Genomic DNA, 17,338 nt, shown 5'->3' with positions numbered 1-17,338 from the left:
AGTGACATTAGAACAATTTTTTTAGGCACGATACTTTGGGTTGACACATTGAAATGGAAAAATTCTAATTATTGGATTAACTCCGAGAGACGTTCATTGGTCTTCGATAACATTATCGAAGGTTATTCTAAAAGATATAATAATTTTGGCGTTTATTGGGTCAACAGGGCAGGACACATGGTACGTATTTTTTCTTTTCTTTTTATTTTTTCTTTTTTTTTTTTTTTTTTTTTTTTTTTTTTTTTTTTTTTCGTTTCTCTTTTTCTATATAATAATTTATTTTAAACAAATATGAACTAGTGATTATATAAAAGTTGTTCTAAGAAGTCATACGTATGTATATAAATATATTTTGTTTTTTATATTGATATAAAATATTTCAATTGAGAAATTATTAATTAAAATTGAAATGAAAAAATGCAATTTTAAATAATAATTATTTTTCCATAATGACAAGCACAAAAGAGAAAGGGTAAGTGTATGTATTTATTTTTGACAAAATGAAAAAAAAGAAAAAAAAAGAGGAAAAATAATTCTCTTTTATGCGATTTAAAAAAATTTTAATAATAATGCGCGACCATGCATGCGTGTATTTTAATTTTTTAAATGATTTAAATGGCTTTCATAATCGCCGGTTCATTGTATTATATATTAATAGAAAATAAATAGAAAATCTTTAATAAGTACATATGTGATAAATTTTAGGTACCAAAAGACAATCCAGCAGCCATGGGAATGATATTAAAAGATTTGTTAGATAATGCATGATATCAATAATTTTTGTTTAATATCATGAATGATCTCATTATGTCAAAGCAATAAAAATATTTTTTGAAAAGTACACCTCGTATATAAACACATTTCACTTTATTTATTTAGGTATTTATATAATCGATTATCGAAAGCGAAATAACAAAATTCATTCAGATTTATGTTTGATAAAGGCAAGAACAATACACGCATACACACAAACATATATATATACATATATATATATATATACATATATACATATTTATATATTTATATACGTATCGGGAAAGAAGGAAAAAAAAGGAGAATTTGTGGTGTAAAAAAATTTTACAAAAATGTTAACCGCAAAACAAGTCAAAATTCATAAAATGTCTGATGAACGATGGACCACGAGAGACAAGATAAATCAATATCGTGGTGTTCTCAAATTATACGGTTAATTAATTAATTTTTACGGATAAAAACGATAAAGAAACATTTTTTTCATTATTATGTTTGAATGGAAGAACAAAAAAAAGGAAAAGAAAACAAAATTGTCATAAAATATCTATATATATATATATATATATATATATGTATCTTTATCCTTTATCACAGCTCGAGATAAAAAGATTCGTGCATTGGAATTGATTAAATTAAAGCAAAGAGTATTGAAAAATTTAAAATCATTGCAAACGGATGTAAGAGAATATCGTGATATCGTCAGTCAAATTATTAATGGAAATAAAATTCGCCTATTGCCGATATTACAACAACACGATAATTTTCATTTAGCCTTTGGTCAACTTGAATCAGATGTAATTTAATTTATCAATTTTCTTTTTCCTACTTTGAACATTGTGTACTTAAGAAAACACTATACTACTATTATTATTGCTTCTATCAATTTTTAGAACGCAACGATGGTGAAACTTTTTCGACGATGGATTGAAATCAATTTACAAAATTTTTTATTTTTTTTTTTTTTTTTTTATTTATCTACAAGTAACAAGTATATCGTCATTTGAATTGAGTAATTTAAAAAATTATCAAAACAAATCTTTCCATATTTAATTCTTTTATCCGATCTTATAGTACGAAAGAAAAAAAAAAAAAAAGAACAAAAAAAAAAGGAAAACAGAAAATCATTTTGAGATTTCATCAGAAACGAAATATAGATAAATAAAAATATTCTATTAATCTAATAAATGATCTTAAGATATTTGTCACGTTTCGTAAATATTCATGAAAGTTTCCAAATATTTTTTCCTTAATAATTTATAAAACTTTTAATTGAACCTTTTTTTAATCGCCATCGGTGTTCTATGATAGAGCAAAAATTTTTTTGTATAAATATGAAAATATTTAAAACTTTAAATATTATAGGAACTTCATAATCGAATTTATCAGAACAGCGAATTGTTTCATCGACAATTGGATAAGTTGCGTTACGAGAAGGAGAAATTAGCTAAGAAATTTTTCGATTTACAAGTACTGTTGCCTCTTATCTTTAATAAAATAAAGATACATATATACATATATACATACATACACGTATACGCGCACATTTAAACTTGATTCATTCCTATTGAAATATTTAAATAAATTTTTTTTTTCTTATCCATTGATAAAGTTTGAAAAATGTTTCCTATTGGAAGAGGAAAGTGCAGAAATAGGAACTGACCATTTTCTTGAACGTTTGATGGCATATTTGCAACGATCGGTATCTAAACAAAATGGTGTTAAAGCCATTCGAAGTACTTACTTAAAGATAATTAATATTTTAAAGAAAGTAAGTTTGTTTGTTTGAAATTTTTATCTATATCATTAGAAAATTTGTTTTTATTATTATTTCATTCTCATTCTATATATATATATATATATATATATATATATATATATATATATATATAGTTATATATATATATATATATATGTATGTATGTATATAGGATGCAATATATTATGATGCACTTCTTAAAGCTCTCAAAGATGATCAAAAGAATCAATGTAAAGTGATAGTAAAGACAACGATAATGGGCCAATTGGCAACAGAAAATCTGGACGATTTGAAAGAAAAATATAAATCAATGACTGTCGACGTTGTTAAAAATATGAAAGAAAGAGAACGTACATTAATTATAGCACGTGAACGCGTTGCCGATCTTTGGGAATATGCGAAATCTTTAGTACGAATTGAGGTACGTATTCGTTCTTTTCTTTTTTTTTTTCCTTTTCTTTTTTTTTTTTTTTGTGTTTTATTTCTTTAACCTTTCGTTCAAACAATTTGTTTTCTTCTCTTTTATTTCTTTATTTATTTTTTTAATTTCTTCGAAAATTTTCTTTGAACTTCATCAATTCACAAAGTTAAATTGTTAATTCGATAATTAAAACGCGATCACACTTAAGACGTTACATCTATCATTTTTTTCTCATTTAAAGATAAATTAATTAGATTCTAATTAATACATATCGCATTCATAGAGCGACGTTGTTCTTGCCAAAAAATATATCGACATTAACGACTCCGTTCATTTAGAAAATCAACTTAAACGTTTGGAAGAGATTTGCGAAAAATTGAAGGATACCGTTTTAGTTAGATCTCATAATGAATTATTACCAAGGTATGTCCAAAGAGTAATAATGATAAGAATAAGAATAATAAAAAAAAAAAAAAAAAATAAAAAAAAAAAAATATTTCAATCGTTGCATTAGACTCGAAGAGCAAATGAGACAGAAGGTACGTTTGATCAATCAATTTAATTATAATACAAAAGAACGCAATGATCTTTTACATAAAAAGGAAGAGGCACTTATCACTCTTGAAAGTCTTGAACATACGATGGTAGCTACGACAGGACAGTATGTAGATATTATTAATCGTTTTGCAATAAAAAAAAAAAAAGAAAAAAAAAAAGGATAGGAAAAACAATGAATCACGATTGAAAGATATATCAATAGAATAAATAATCTTTTATCTTAGATATAGGATAGATAAAAAAGCTATGTTGGAAGAAATGGAAATTCAAAAAAAACGTATTATCAATTATAAAGATCTAAGAAGATCTCATGGCGAATTATCGATTAAGATAATAGCAGCTTTACAAAATATGTTAGTTATGCTTATTTGTGTTAAACAAACTAGATGGTTACCAAAAATGAATAGCAAAAAACAAGCAAAGATGCCTATTGTAGATGAATTAGACACCGAAGATACGGGTGAAGCTGTCTTAGAGAAAATAATATCAAATGGTTATTAATTTACAAGTTATTCGAGTTATTCGTAGTTTTAGAAAATTCTAATTTTATATATAAAAATTCGTATTAATATGTGCACGTGTATATATACTTTTTTTTTTTTCAGGCGTAGTATTATTGGCACAAATTACTCGAAAAATGGGTGTTCTTTTCGGAATAAGCAATTTTGAACTCGATAAAGAAAAAGATGAAAGAGCGAGACAATTGTATCAAAATTATATAGCTGATTATAATACCTTTACACTCAAATTTGGGAAGGACGAGTTAGAGCCAGGTAGAAATTTGATCATATACATATATACATATATATATATATATATATATATACATATATCAGGAATTCCTAAAATATTGAATCACGTTAAATATTAAAATATGAGGGATTATATATATTCATTAGGATAATTCTTTAGAAATGGGTCAGAAAAAACTTTAGTTTTCAAAAGTGAATCTTAAACTAAAAAAGTATGAAAAGCCCTAATGTGTGTGTGTGTGTGTATATATATATATATTATATAGGATAAATTAGATAATTAAAAAGTAAATGTTAAAATATTTGTTATTTCAGCTCTGATCGTTGAACATGAAATTGTAGATCCAAATGTATTAACGCGAGCAGATGTAAAAAATCGAAGTAGAAAAGTGGTAGAAGCTAATTTGAAAATTGATTAATATATTGATATGAAAATTTCTTCTTTTATTTACCTTATTAGAAAACTCTTTTAACGAATATATAACATAGCAGAAATTTATACTCTACGTTAGATAAATATATTGAAAATTTCTATAAGCACATATGTTTTAATAAATATATTTTAATTATAAATAAAAATAATAATAATTATTATTATATTATATTATATTATATTGTTATATATTATAACAAAACAATATCGATTATAATTATTATTCAATATTATTTATACGTCCCCAACCTAGCCTTTCTTTTCTTTTTTCTACTCTCAACCAAGTAGGTACAGGAATTTCAAAAGCATAAGCATTTGGATATTTTAATGGTGGTTCTGGTTTTTTGAAAGGATGAACCTTTTTCAGTTTCTCCAATAAAAATTCCTTATTTATTTCTTTAGGATCCCGGTACCTATCTAAATATAAATTAAAAGCTCGTTTTAATGGAAACCATTCCTGTTTCTTTATATATGGTTTTGGAAAGTCATACTCAAATATTGGTTCTTTTGTATCTAAAAATATACATTAAATTTTTCAATTAATATATATAAATAACTTATATAAGATATATATATATATATATATATATATATATATATATATATTAAATATTAATACATACCTAAATTAAAATGATAAAAATCAGAAAGAGATTGATCCCAGTCCGATTGGAAAAATGCTAATCCTGCTGGCGTTATATAATCTTGAAGTTCTCTATAAAAGTCCAATGTATTCCAATCGCGTTCCGATAAGCTCAGACTGAAACATGTCATAAATAATGAACCGATCCATTGAAAACATTTATAAATAAATCTCAAATTTAATATATTAGAAATTATTTCTTTTACCAAGGCTGTTCCTTTTTATATTTTGTATAATCAATATATTTATCTTGTTTATATAATACAAATATATATCTACAATATCCAAGACCTCGTGGTGGTATTGGCCTTAAGTAATCAATTAATTGTTCCCCTTTTGCTATATCATTTCCAGGAATATTTCCGCTATAATCAAATGTAATTTATCAAAAATTTTATCCCTACAACTATAATACAGGGAATAACTATAATATATATAAAACATAAATTTTCTATAAACTTACATGAACCAATGACAATATTCATTATTAGAATTAGTAAAGTTTCCGTCTGGTGTAGTCATTAATAATGTCCATAATGTATCTGAATTAGCATCATATTTAATGTTAGGTTGGTCTTGTGCCTCACTTGGTTTAATTACATTTCCATTATAGACTCTAGCAAGTTTATCCTCAGATCCAAAATCATAATCTATTTGTAAATGTACAACCGGGTAAAAATATGCATCTTTATATAAATGTTGATAGATTCCATAATGCTCTGCAATTTTATAAATATGTTCAGGCCCATGTGTTTGCCACCAAATCTCTCGTATTTTCTGTAAATCGACATTTACTGCAAAAGAATAAGAAGAAGAAGAAAATAGAAAAGAGATTATAAAATTTAATAAATAATATTCATATAAAAATCATTATCTCTTTGCAAAGATATTGATTGATAAATTACATTGAATAATTATATTTAACACGCTTACATTGCAGTTTACGTGATATTTTTTCTAACTCAGGATTTATTCTATTAGCTTTCATTTCCTTGTTCCATTCTTTTATCACCGTTTTAGGTGTTTCAGATATTGGTAAACCAATGTTAACTTGATCTTTTAAATAGGATTCTTTTTGATTCAAAACTAAAAACAAATTGTGTGAAGTATATCAAATTAATGAAATATTTACGTCAATGGATAATATTTACCTTTCAGTCGTTTTTCTAATGTATAAGCATTCATTGGATTTTGTCCACGAATATAATGGCCATATCGAACTTGTTGACCATTAATATATAATAAATCGTTTGAAAAAGAATGAAAAATCCTTCGCGCCATGTTTCTTAGTTGATTTATGGAAAAAAGAAAATATTCTAACCTCAATTATATTTCCTCCATCGAACGATATACGCTACTCTTCACAAACGTATGTTCGTTTATCATGTGAATGTAAGATATTACATGAACATAACAAATTTAACTCTTTTACATATATATAATATTTATTTATTATATGCGACAAGTGTAATAAATCTAACGTTTTTTTTTTTCTAAATTATATAATAAAATTATAATGCTATATAAAAAATTCGAACACTCATATAATGAATTTTTTTCTCTTTTTAATAGCAAGATATTAAATTCAACGTATTTAAAGCAAAAAAAAAATATATATATATAAAAAGATTATTTATTTTTTAATAACAAACACGATTTCATTGATAAACAAAAAAAGATTATTATAAATATATATATATATATATATATATATATATATATATATATATATTTCTTTTTATCTTTATACGATACGCCATTTTTTCTCTCTCACTCGAATTTATTATTTTATAATTAATAATCTTAGTTAACTTATTTTATCTAATGATTAAAATTAACAATAATAATAATAATAATAATAATAATGAAGATGCTTAATCTACGTTGAAATGAGTATGTGTGTAATTTGTATATTCTTATTTATATATAATGAATATAATAACGTAATGAAATATAATGAACGTAAATATATTGTATATATTTGTTGTAACGTAATAGATTGAAAATTATTACGATATTAAGAATCATAATTTTTAAACAAATTCATAACGATTCAATAGAATCTTTTATTTAGATTAAAATTTATATCAATATTGAGGTTTAATATGTTCGAGTTTGAATTTTTGGCGGGTTAATGAATAATTGTTAGCAGAGCGCAGTCTACAAATGGCTACTGATACAACCAACGATGTCGTAGAAATGCGATACCAAGGAATCTTATTTTATATATAAAAAGTGACGATATTAAAAGTACCGAAACAACGGTGATTGATGTTTCGCAAGCGTTTTATCGCGAATAAAACTTTTCGCAATTTTCTACCGATTGCGACATCTCGTTTTCCGCGGGAAAGCAATGTCTGGATATCGGAAAGTGAATTACTACGAGCTGTGCAGATTGTGTACCAGCAGCGAAGGCAATAAAATGAACATATTTCGCGATGAAGGTCGTAGGCGACAACTTCAAACAAAAATTCAAACATGTTTACCCATTCAGGTGAGGAAACATGCTTTTGACATGAAATGGACTTGTTCTTCGCGGTATCAAAGTTGCTCTGTTTTTAGACTACAGCAAGCACTGATAGAAATTATAAATTACTGTATAATTCCGTCCACTGCAAAAAAAAAAAAAAAAAAAAAAAAATAATAATAATAATAAATAATAATAATAATAATAATAATAATAATAATAATAAAATAAATAAATAAATAAAATAAGAATATATGCAATAAAGAAGTTTATAAGAAATTCTTAAGTATGCCTAAATTCAATGAAATTCTCTGTAAATTCTACTTAATGAAGTTGCGCATAGAGAAGCATATAAGGTTTTTCAATATATTAAGACAATCCATATTCGTGTGAACTTCAAGGTTTTAGAAGAGGATTCATTACCTAAAATCGTCTGCCACGAGTGTGTCAGGAAGTTGGAAAATTTCATTGAGTTCCGAGAAACTGTTGTTAGTGCAGAGGGTATGCTCGAGTCTTATTTCACTTCGCTGCGCTTTTCTGAGGATTTTTTAAAAGAAGGTAAAGTGTATGTAAAAAACATTGAAAAGGAAAGACCTTCAACTCCAGACGCTGAAGGTTTAAAATCCGTGGAGAAAGTATTATCAAATGCAGGAAATCAAGTGCTAACAAATGAACAACATGGACAACATCAACAACCTGTTGTCGTTAGCAATATTAATGCGTCAAATATACAAATCATCAGTGGTGTCCAATCTAGGGTACAGCAATATAAATGTGCCATGCAGGTTTGTTTCAAATGGAGTAATAAATCTATTCAATTAAATTCCTTTTTTATATATTTTGTGTATCACACACACAATTATATATATATATATATATATATATAAAATACAATTGTATATTATTATTAGAGTTACTTATGCAGTTTATAACTTGTAAAAAAATTGCTTTTCATTTTACTTAGATGCAATCAAATGGTGATATGTCAGCTGCAGTTGTAGAAGCCACAGCAGAAACTCACTACAGCTGTCAACAGCAAACATCTCAGCGTGTATCGCCTCAAAGATCAAATGAGACACAAAATGAAATCAGTGAACCACAAGCTCAGTCACCACAAATCCAAGCTACAAACCAAATACAAAATCATAATCAAGTGGTACAACAAGGACAATCTCAAAGACAAATTTCACAACAATTAACTCAATCTACTCAAATAACACAACAAAATCAGACTCAGCTTAATCATCAGCAACAAGGACAGTCACAGATAACTCAGCAGATACAACATTTGCAGAGACAACAAAGACTTCAACAAATAGATAAACAACAAGTGCAAATTGCTACGCAACAGGAATTTATTGTGAAACAAGAGCCATCATCTCAAGTTGTTCAACAGAATAATAATATTATACTTAAAACAGATGCAGATACAGAACAGAATCAACAAATTATACAAAAAGTTCAATCCGATGGCCAAAAAGAGGAGAATACGTCTCCTTGTCAAAACTATACGACTGTACAGGCTGCTCCAGAGGTATTTTTGAGTTTAGGATTTAAAGAAACATCTTTACCAAATCAATCTGTTCAAGATGAAGGAAAAGATTTCAAAGACTTCACAAAAAGTGCTAATGACGATGTAATGTCTCGCACATCAATTGGACAAATATCAGAATTTCTCAGAATCAGATCAGGCTCCGAACAGGCACCTTTAATTACCGTTAATCCTCAAGTTATATCACAATCTACTAGGAGTAGCATATGCCGTAATTGCGGTAAAAATTTTTCATCCATAAGTCAAATGAATAATCATACTTGTACGCTGGTAAATGAAACATCAGATATCATAGTGAAGGAAGAATCTTTACAAGTTAATGGAAATTCTTTTAATTGTGATGTCTGTGGAAAGCCTTTCAAAAGAAAAGAACATTTATTTCAACATCGAAAGCTACACACTGGAGAACGTCCATATGTATGCACAACATGTGCCAAAGCTTTTAGTCGTAAGGAACATTTGGTTAGACATTCTGTATCTCATACGGGTCAAAAAATGCATGAATGTGAATTGTGCGGCAAAAGCTTTTCACGGAAGGACAACCTTCACAAACATCGAAAAACGCATGGTGTAACAGGTCCTTATATTTGTGAAACTTGTGGAAAATCTTTTATGGTGAAACATTATTATGTGATGCATTTAACAACTCATGCACCGATTATTGCAGATGGTGGTTGTCATGATCCTTTGCCATATAAATGTGACATGTGTCACAAAGCATTTTCCGTAAAGCAGTATCTCACTGCGCACAAATATAGACATAGAAAGAATAATAACTCTGCACAGAACACTTTAAACAGGGATCAGCAACAACAATCCCAACAATCAAATAATAATGTTAACAATATTAACGTCGTGGGGAACAATGTTGCTACATCAGGAAATATAAATGACAATAATGGCCAATCGAGTAATGAACCTACAGTGGAAATACAAAATGTTGTTGAAAGAAGTGAACAGACTAATGGTTCATTTAATAATAGTCAATATCATAATAATATACAAGAATTTCAATGAGACAAGGGGAAGCGTGTCTATTATGTTCTCTTGCCAAATGGTAACAACCATAAGATAGTAGTTGTATAGGCAAGAGAAATTTTATGACGCGCTCGATTATTTTGTTAGTTTATTTTGCTCTTGATTGTACATTTTTTCTACTTTGATACGAACGATCATAACTAAGAGCAAAGTTATTATTTTTAATAAGTTAAAGCTTTGACGATCGCGTTTAATGATTCTAACAAAATAAAGTCAAAGTCTTAACTAGTTTGCTATTCATTTGTAAGTCAAAAAGTCAAAAAACTTCATAAGAGCTTTCTATATGAAATAATGTGTATATAGTTATATATGCACATATATTCTGTGAGCAAAAGATATTATTTATGAAGAATGTATGATACACATACACACACATACACGCATACCTTTGATACAGATCGACAACTTTGGATAGATTCAATTAAAAATAAGGGAAACAAAATACTATCTAAAATGATCAAAGGTATGATGGTCATGAGGTTGTTCCAACATCTAATTTGGATTATATTTATTAACATTTGCAAACTTTGATAAACATTTAACAAACATTAAATATGTTTAATATCATTTATAATATAATAATAAAAAATAAATTGCACACAATAATATATATATATATATATATATATATATATATATATATATATATATATATATATTAAATTAACAACTGATGTATACCGAGTATAAATGTGCCAATACCAAAAAAGAAGGATCAAACTTTAAAAAAAAAATCCAATACTAATACAAATATAAAAAGATACCGATCTATTTTATTTATATAAAGACATTAGATTAATTTGTTGTCAAATAGATGTATCAAAATACTCACAGGCTCATGTTTACTTTCATAACTGATAGAAAGATCGATTATTAATAATTTTATATGAATCCATAGAAATTTTATTTTGGATTCCAGTTCATAATACGCCTCGCATATATTATACGTCAATTATCAGAATCACATAAAGCAGCCCTATTCGAATCAGTGATTGTAACAATCCATGACAGTTAGGGGAAGATATGTTTATATGAAAATTTAGAGAGTATTGAACAAGAAAAAGAAGACCAAAGAAATTTATACATGTATAAAATAGAGATAAATAATGTTTTATTAGTATAATAAAGATGGACAGCAGGGCCCAGAATTAAAATATCATAGATTCCCTGTATTAATGATTTCTTGTTAAGAGATATTGATAGTCATTTCGTATGACTGAACATTGTCTCATATAGATTCTATACAATACATTATGTATGTAGAGAAGTTATGTTTAATCTTTCATTTTCGCAATATATTTGAGTGCAAGTGAAAATGTAAGGATAAGAGCACAAATTAGAACAATGAGTATATGTAAAGTTACAAAAAGAAAAAAGAAAAAAAGAATGGATGAACCACGTGATTATAAAAACTTTAATTAAGGGTTTAATCCGCTACTGACCAAAAGAAGAAGAAAAAGAAGAAGAAGGAGAAGAAGAAGAAGAAGAAGAAGAAGAAGAGAAGAAGAAGAAGTAGAAGGAGAAGAAAAAAAAAAAAGAATAGTAATCGTGTATTTTTATTTTTTAGGTCGCATTTAGTGAACAACAAAATTAGCTCATTAATCAAACCAATTATTTTTATTTACAAATAGTAAAGTAGCCTTGCATTTATAATCATGAAATAGGGGATGATCCCCATAAAACTGTAAAGAGTTTATCTACAGTTTTTAATTACGTAAGAATACTATATTTCTCTCAAAAATATAAGATTCTGTGTATAAACAAATTGTCACCATTTACTTCGCCATATTTTCTTTATATTAGACTTTATACTTGTAATATAATAAAGCACATAGTGTGCATACTATCTGTGCAGTTCAATTTTTGTTGTGCCGAAAGCGTTGGTAATAATTTTGATTTATTAAGGATGATTTTCAACAACGCGAACTTACGCGAAAATATTTATATCTATTTGCATTTTTCCATCTCTTTTTGTATTTTCTATATCTCAAAGAAAAATGATAAAAATTTTAAGTGTATCAAAATTTTTATAAAAATCTTCTATAGTACAAAGAATTCATTTTCACTTAATACCAAATTGTACAGAATAGATATGTGTATATGTGGTGTCAGCTATCATAAACCAAAGACTGAGCTTTGCCAATATTTTATTATTAATAAAAAAAAAAAAAACAATTGTTTCAATTATTACATCAATGTGTCTTCAACGATGAAACATAAATTTTTAAAGGCAAGGCAACATTTCTTCTTTTTATAAATTCTTTTGGCATTGTATTATCAAAAGAATTTATATATTAAAAAATTAATATCATCAAGTTTTAATATTTTTTTCTCAACATTTATCTTCTATTGGAATTGTAAAGAAATCAATGGCTGTTTTTTATCCTTCATGAATTGATTTATTACATAACAATAACAACAAATATTGCAATGTACAAATGTATTGTGCTTAGTTGGTGATCAGTAATATTCAATGTTTATTCTCTATTATTAATAAATATGTAAGTATTCAAAAAAAAAAATATATATATATATATGTATGTATATATATTATATATGATTAATACTTTATATTGTTTTTACTATATATATATATATACATATATATATATACATATACATATATACACATACGCGCACACACATTGTGTGATGATAATACATATGTAGTAAAAACAACATAAAATATATTCCAAAATATATTCGATAAAAATGATAAATAAAAGGAATTATTTGAGTATAAAATAAATTTATTAATACCTAATATAATTGTAATATTGTAATTTTGCTTTTGATCAGTTTATAGACAAAAAAAATCGATTATTGTTTAATATAAATAAATATTGATTACATTTTTGAACATGAAATTTTTCCAAATTTTACGTATGTAAAAAGAATTAAAAAATTTTACATATATACACATATCATACATGTGTGTGTATATATATATATATATATATATACACACACACATATATGATGTGCTAAATGCAATTTACCAATGGCATTAGTTGCCTTACTTAGTATACTTTTTCATCGCGAGATAGTGTTTGAATATATTAGCACCATTTTTGATTCGAAATGACATAATTAAAATCTTCGCTTCCTTGTACCAGTTTGTTTCTTTAGCATTAATATGTTCGTGTTTAAGTAAATTTCTCTAATTATACCTTTACAAGGATTTAACCTATAAATTTTCATAATCGCAATTTTTGTTCGATTTTGACGATCAAGGATTCATTTCAAAGATAAAGGTTTTTTTTTTTTTTTTTTTTTACAGGAAATTATCTTTTCAGATTTTCTAAAAAATATTATCTTCTTTGCAAAAATCATATCTAAAAAGTATATAATTTTCACGCAGAAGAAAAGCCTTCGACAATTTGAAAATCGGAAACAATGATCTAGTGTAAAAAAAAAAAAAAAAAAATCTATATCTTTCGATATAAATCATTGATCATCAAAATCAGAGAAAAATTGTCAAAAGAATTTATGAATGTATAATAAACATTTGCAACAAGTTCGATGGAATTAAGGTATTTTACAAATTCAAAAACAAGATTAAATAGGGCATATTACACATTTCTTTATATGAACTTTTTCTATCGTTTTCATATAGAAAATTCAGAATCAAAACCCGAATTTATGGAATATCTTGTATATACAAAATAATAAATGTATAAAGGGAAATCAGGTAAACTGGCCAGAATGGACGAAGTGATCATGTATATGTATATCCTTTTGCAATAATTATAGGTTCAATGTATCAATGTAAATAAACATCAATAATATTAATATTTAGAAATCTACTTTACCATCAGTTCGTAATCAGGAAAAATTTTCTTCGTCACTGTCGATAAATATATTTTTGTTTTATCTTTCCATATTGTCCATTTCTCGTGTCTCAATGCTATTGATAGATTATTTTATTATTTAATGTATTCATTATTATATCTGTTTTAAAATATAAATAATGTAATATTTTTTATTAATATATATAATAAAATTATATATATATATATATATAAATATATAAAATCACACGTAACATATTACGATATTAATCATGATCACTCATTTCTCTGAAACATATACAATGAATACATTAACTTCCTAAAAAACTCAATACTCGATTGAGATTGGTTAATTTCCTTACACTTTCGTTTTATATTCGCATGGATTTTGTATGTTACACGTGAGCATTCACATCGACACGATGTATCGAGATAAAAGATGGCATTCTCATAATGCACTTTTAGTTCATTTTTTTCCCGCATTTGTCGCTGAAGTCAACACGTTACTTGGAATATTGTATTTCAGCCTTAAAACTTTTGTTACAATAACCGATTTAATTCGAATTAAATTCGACGCTACGAACGGTTGAATGGTGATATTTTATTGTATATTTAAATATGGCTTTACGTCGACGTCGGAGAGATGATTTCACCAATTCTTTGAATAATTTTCGTAAGTCAATATATTTTAAAGGTTAACATTATAAATATTTTAAATAATTAATAATTTTAATTGAAATGACATTAATAGATTACCTGATGTAAATCAAATGAATGGTAATTTAGTAATTTCATCTATCATTTTTCAGAATCACATAATTCATTAAAACCAATCGTTGGAAAAAAATGTGACATTAATTTATCCAATGATAAAGATATTGGGAATAATGTATTTGCGATAGAAAATAAAACGAAGGATTATTCACTAATATCCCAGAATAAAATAAGTGATGAATCGTATAAAAAATTTGATAACGTATTGTTTGTACTGGATAGTAAATTGAATCCAACAGAAGCCAATTTAACGAAGCAAGAAATTTATAAGCGTCTTTCTGAAAAATGTGTTACTTCGCCACAAAAATTTACTGAAAGATTAATAACCATCATCGAAGAGTCCATTATAAATAATACCATTAATGCGAGCAATAACTCTCTTATTAATTTTAATCAAATAAGTAAAGAGTTGAATAAAATGTGTAATAATATAGAGAACGAATCAATGCCAGAAAAATTGCTATCATCGACAATAAATATATCACCAAATAGAGAAATATCAAAAATTGCAAATTCTAATGATTCTATTAATTCCGCACAAATTACAAATGATAATTATTGCACAGATGTAAAAACATTATCATCCATAAATCTGAATTCTTGCAAAATGAGAACACCAAGTCCAATTAAAAATGGCAAAAAAGTCTATCGTAAAACACCAATAAATGTTTTTAAAACGCAAAACAAAAGATTACGTGATGTATCACTTCTACCATCTATTTCAACTGATTCATCATTTGAGTATTTAGAAGCTCAATGTGAAAGATTATTTCCTAATGAAAAAAAGAATCCAATATCTGTATCTACCGTACAAGATAATAATAGTTTCTTAACTATGGATCGCGTTTTTACTATTTGCGAACAACAAATGGCTTCGTTAAACAGCACAGATGATATAAAAATACGAAAGAAAAATAAAAATTCAATTGAAGAATTGAAACGAAGATCGAAGGATTCTGGCTATTCTCATTTATATTCAATACCAGAGAGTTCTGTTTACAAGGATGAAGATAAAAATAAAAAATTGAAAAAAGTAACTCATAAAAGATGTAAAAGAGAATTAGATACTGAATATCTCAATTCTGCGGATGATCTAAATAAATCACTTTTATCAGAAATTGTCATAAAACGGCGTAGATGCCTTGATACGGCAAAGAAAATGATGGAAATTAATTCAGAATGTAATAATAAAATGAAAGGAGAAAAGAAATCAAAAGCATATTGTAAATCGATAGTAGATATTAATTCAAATAAACCAAAAGATAACGATAAACATTTTATGAAGATATTAATGTCCTGCGAAGATTATCATAATTATTTGGACGATCAATTAACAATATTAGATGCATCTTCAATTAATTCTACGTTTGATTCGACTATAAATGAACTTAATAAAAATAATAAAATTAATAAAAATAATAATAAAAATAATATTAATGTAATAACAAGTACAAAGAAAGCATTTACAAGATCCAATCCATCTATCTCGTATAATGAAAATTATGAAAAAGTTTTAGCAAGATGGAATATTCGTGAAAATATTGAAAAAATATCTGATACAGTTTTGAAGAATAATAATAATTCTCACTTTTTTACTACACCTGGGAAAATGTTGACAAAAGAAAAACACAAGCGAAAAATGTATTTCTCAGATTCATATATTACAAAAAAACAAATATCACCATTGAAAATTTCGACGAATCGTAATTCAAATTATAATACTAAATTATCACTGGGACGTATATATAAAAATGAAAATCTCAAGTCCAAAAGAGGATCTTTAAGAAAATTGTCCAAACAAAATGTCACATCTATAAGTAAAAATAAAGAGAATAAAAAGTGAATTAATAATATGACAGATTTTAAAGTAACTAATATAAATCTGTATATGTTAATTCATTTTTTTTTCTTTTTTTTTTTCAATAAACTTGATTTCTCAAATAACGTTGATTGTCAGCTCAACAAAAGATATTATATCCGATAATTATACTGTAGAATCATATTTGCTAATAATGAACATAATAAAAGGTGTATAATTGAGTTTATTCAACAAAAAATTTATTTAAATGTTTGTTAAGGTGATTCATAAAAGTATGAATACTACAGAGACAGCGTATTCTTATAACAAAAATGATCTATTAATACTAATTAATTTTTATTGATCACATGTATATGATATTAAATTTTATTAAATAAAATGTAAAAATCGTTACATCGTTTAATAACAGTAAGCTTTTATATTTTATACATTGTCCATGTAATATAAATAGGTTAAATTTTATATCTGTAAATAAGAGATGTAATTTTAAGGTTATTTCGAAATAGTTTAAATGATTAGTTGCTAGATGGTGCTTGAAATGCAAATAATTAATTGAAAACAATCATTCCAAACGCAAA

General features: G+C 25.9%; 5 protein-coding genes and 1 long non-coding RNA gene across 6 annotated transcripts in view; 5 read left to right on the top strand and 1 right to left on the bottom strand.

Moving 5' to 3' along the window:
• Window positions 1-841, top strand: part of LOC124951365 (retinoid-inducible serine carboxypeptidase-like) — a 3,256-nt gene extending 2,415 nt beyond the window's left edge. The window contains exons 8-9 of the mRNA XM_047499701.1: window positions 26-180; window positions 706-841. Coding sequence (XP_047355657.1) covers window positions 26-180; window positions 706-768 — 218 coding nt within the window. The 3' untranslated portion in view covers window positions 769-841. The remainder of the gene's footprint in view (window positions 1-25; window positions 181-705) is intronic.
• A 128-nt stretch (window positions 842-969) lies between these two features.
• LOC124951144 lies at window positions 970-4,873 on the top strand. The gene is given in 10 exon segments (XM_047498974.1): window positions 970-1,188; window positions 1,351-1,550; window positions 2,119-2,301; window positions 2,303-2,524; window positions 2,685-2,993; window positions 3,217-3,356; window positions 3,448-3,594; window positions 3,716-3,984; window positions 4,097-4,264; window positions 4,559-4,873. Coding segments are annotated over 10 exon segments (1,842 nt in total). The 5' UTR covers window positions 970-1,088; the 3' UTR covers window positions 4,663-4,873.
• LOC124951368 (39S ribosomal protein L38, mitochondrial) lies at window positions 4,061-6,826 on the bottom strand. Its single transcript, XM_047499705.1, has 6 exons — window positions 6,471-6,826; window positions 6,253-6,405; window positions 5,783-6,113; window positions 5,526-5,684; window positions 5,300-5,436; window positions 4,061-5,189 (listed from the first exon to the last, which is right to left on the bottom strand). Exons 1-6 carry the CDS (start codon window positions 6,598-6,600, stop codon window positions 4,897-4,899), a joined length of 1,203 nt encoding a protein of 400 aa, XP_047355661.1. The 5' UTR covers window positions 6,601-6,826; the 3' UTR covers window positions 4,061-4,896.
• Window positions 6,827-7,463: 637 nt separating this feature from the next.
• On the top strand, window positions 7,464-12,236 carry LOC124951363 (zinc finger protein 616-like). The gene is made up of 3 exons (XM_047499699.1): window positions 7,464-7,813; window positions 8,188-8,571; window positions 8,751-12,236. Exons 1-3 carry the CDS (start codon window positions 7,673-7,675, stop codon window positions 10,353-10,355), a joined length of 2,130 nt encoding a protein of 709 aa, XP_047355655.1. The 5' UTR covers window positions 7,464-7,672; the 3' UTR covers window positions 10,356-12,236.
• A 1,031-nt stretch (window positions 12,237-13,267) lies between these two features.
• On the top strand, window positions 13,268-14,168 carry LOC124951369. The gene is made up of 2 exons (XR_007101590.1): window positions 13,268-13,909; window positions 13,993-14,168. It is a non-coding gene; the product is annotated as an uncharacterized LOC124951369 (long non-coding RNA).
• A 491-nt stretch (window positions 14,169-14,659) lies between these two features.
• LOC124951364 (probable basic-leucine zipper transcription factor E) lies at window positions 14,660-17,168 on the top strand. Its single transcript, XM_047499700.1, has 2 exons — window positions 14,660-14,840; window positions 14,977-17,168. Exons 1-2 carry the CDS (start codon window positions 14,786-14,788, stop codon window positions 16,782-16,784), a joined length of 1,863 nt encoding a protein of 620 aa, XP_047355656.1. The 5' UTR covers window positions 14,660-14,785; the 3' UTR covers window positions 16,785-17,168.
• The last annotated feature ends 170 nt before the right edge of the window (window positions 17,169-17,338 follow it).

Source organism: Vespa velutina, chromosome 8 (genome assembly GCF_912470025.1).
Source record: "Vespa velutina chromosome 8, iVesVel2.1, whole genome shotgun sequence".
Taxonomy (NCBI): domain Eukaryota; kingdom Metazoa; phylum Arthropoda; class Insecta; order Hymenoptera; family Vespidae; genus Vespa; species Vespa velutina.
This window is presented reverse-complemented; position numbering and strand designations above follow the sequence as displayed.

Coding starts and splice junctions, on each gene's coding strand:
- LOC124951368 (XM_047499705.1), bottom strand. CDS start 6,600: ATGGCGCGAAGGATTTTTCATTCTTTTTCAAACGATTTATTATATATT. Junction 6,114..6,252: donor AATATCACGTAAACTGCAAT/GTAAGCGTGTTA, acceptor ATTCTTTTGCAG/TAAATGTCGATTTACAGAAA. Junction 5,190..5,299: donor TTTTTATCATTTTAATTTAG/GTATGTATTAAT, acceptor GTATATTTTTAG/ATACAAAAGAACCAATATTT.
- LOC124951364 (XM_047499700.1), top strand. CDS start 14,786: ATGGCTTTACGTCGACGTCGGAGAGATGATTTCACCAATTCTTTGAAT. Junction 14,841..14,976: donor CAATTCTTTGAATAATTTTC/GTAAGTCAATAT, acceptor ATCATTTTTCAG/AATCACATAATTCATTAAAA.
- LOC124951363 (XM_047499699.1), top strand. CDS start 7,673: ATGTCTGGATATCGGAAAGTGAATTACTACGAGCTGTGCAGATTGTGT. Junction 7,814..8,187: donor AAACATGTTTACCCATTCAG/GTGAGGAAACAT, acceptor GTGAACTTCAAG/GTTTTAGAAGAGGATTCATT. Junction 8,572..8,750: donor AATATAAATGTGCCATGCAG/GTTTGTTTCAAA, acceptor CATTTTACTTAG/ATGCAATCAAATGGTGATAT.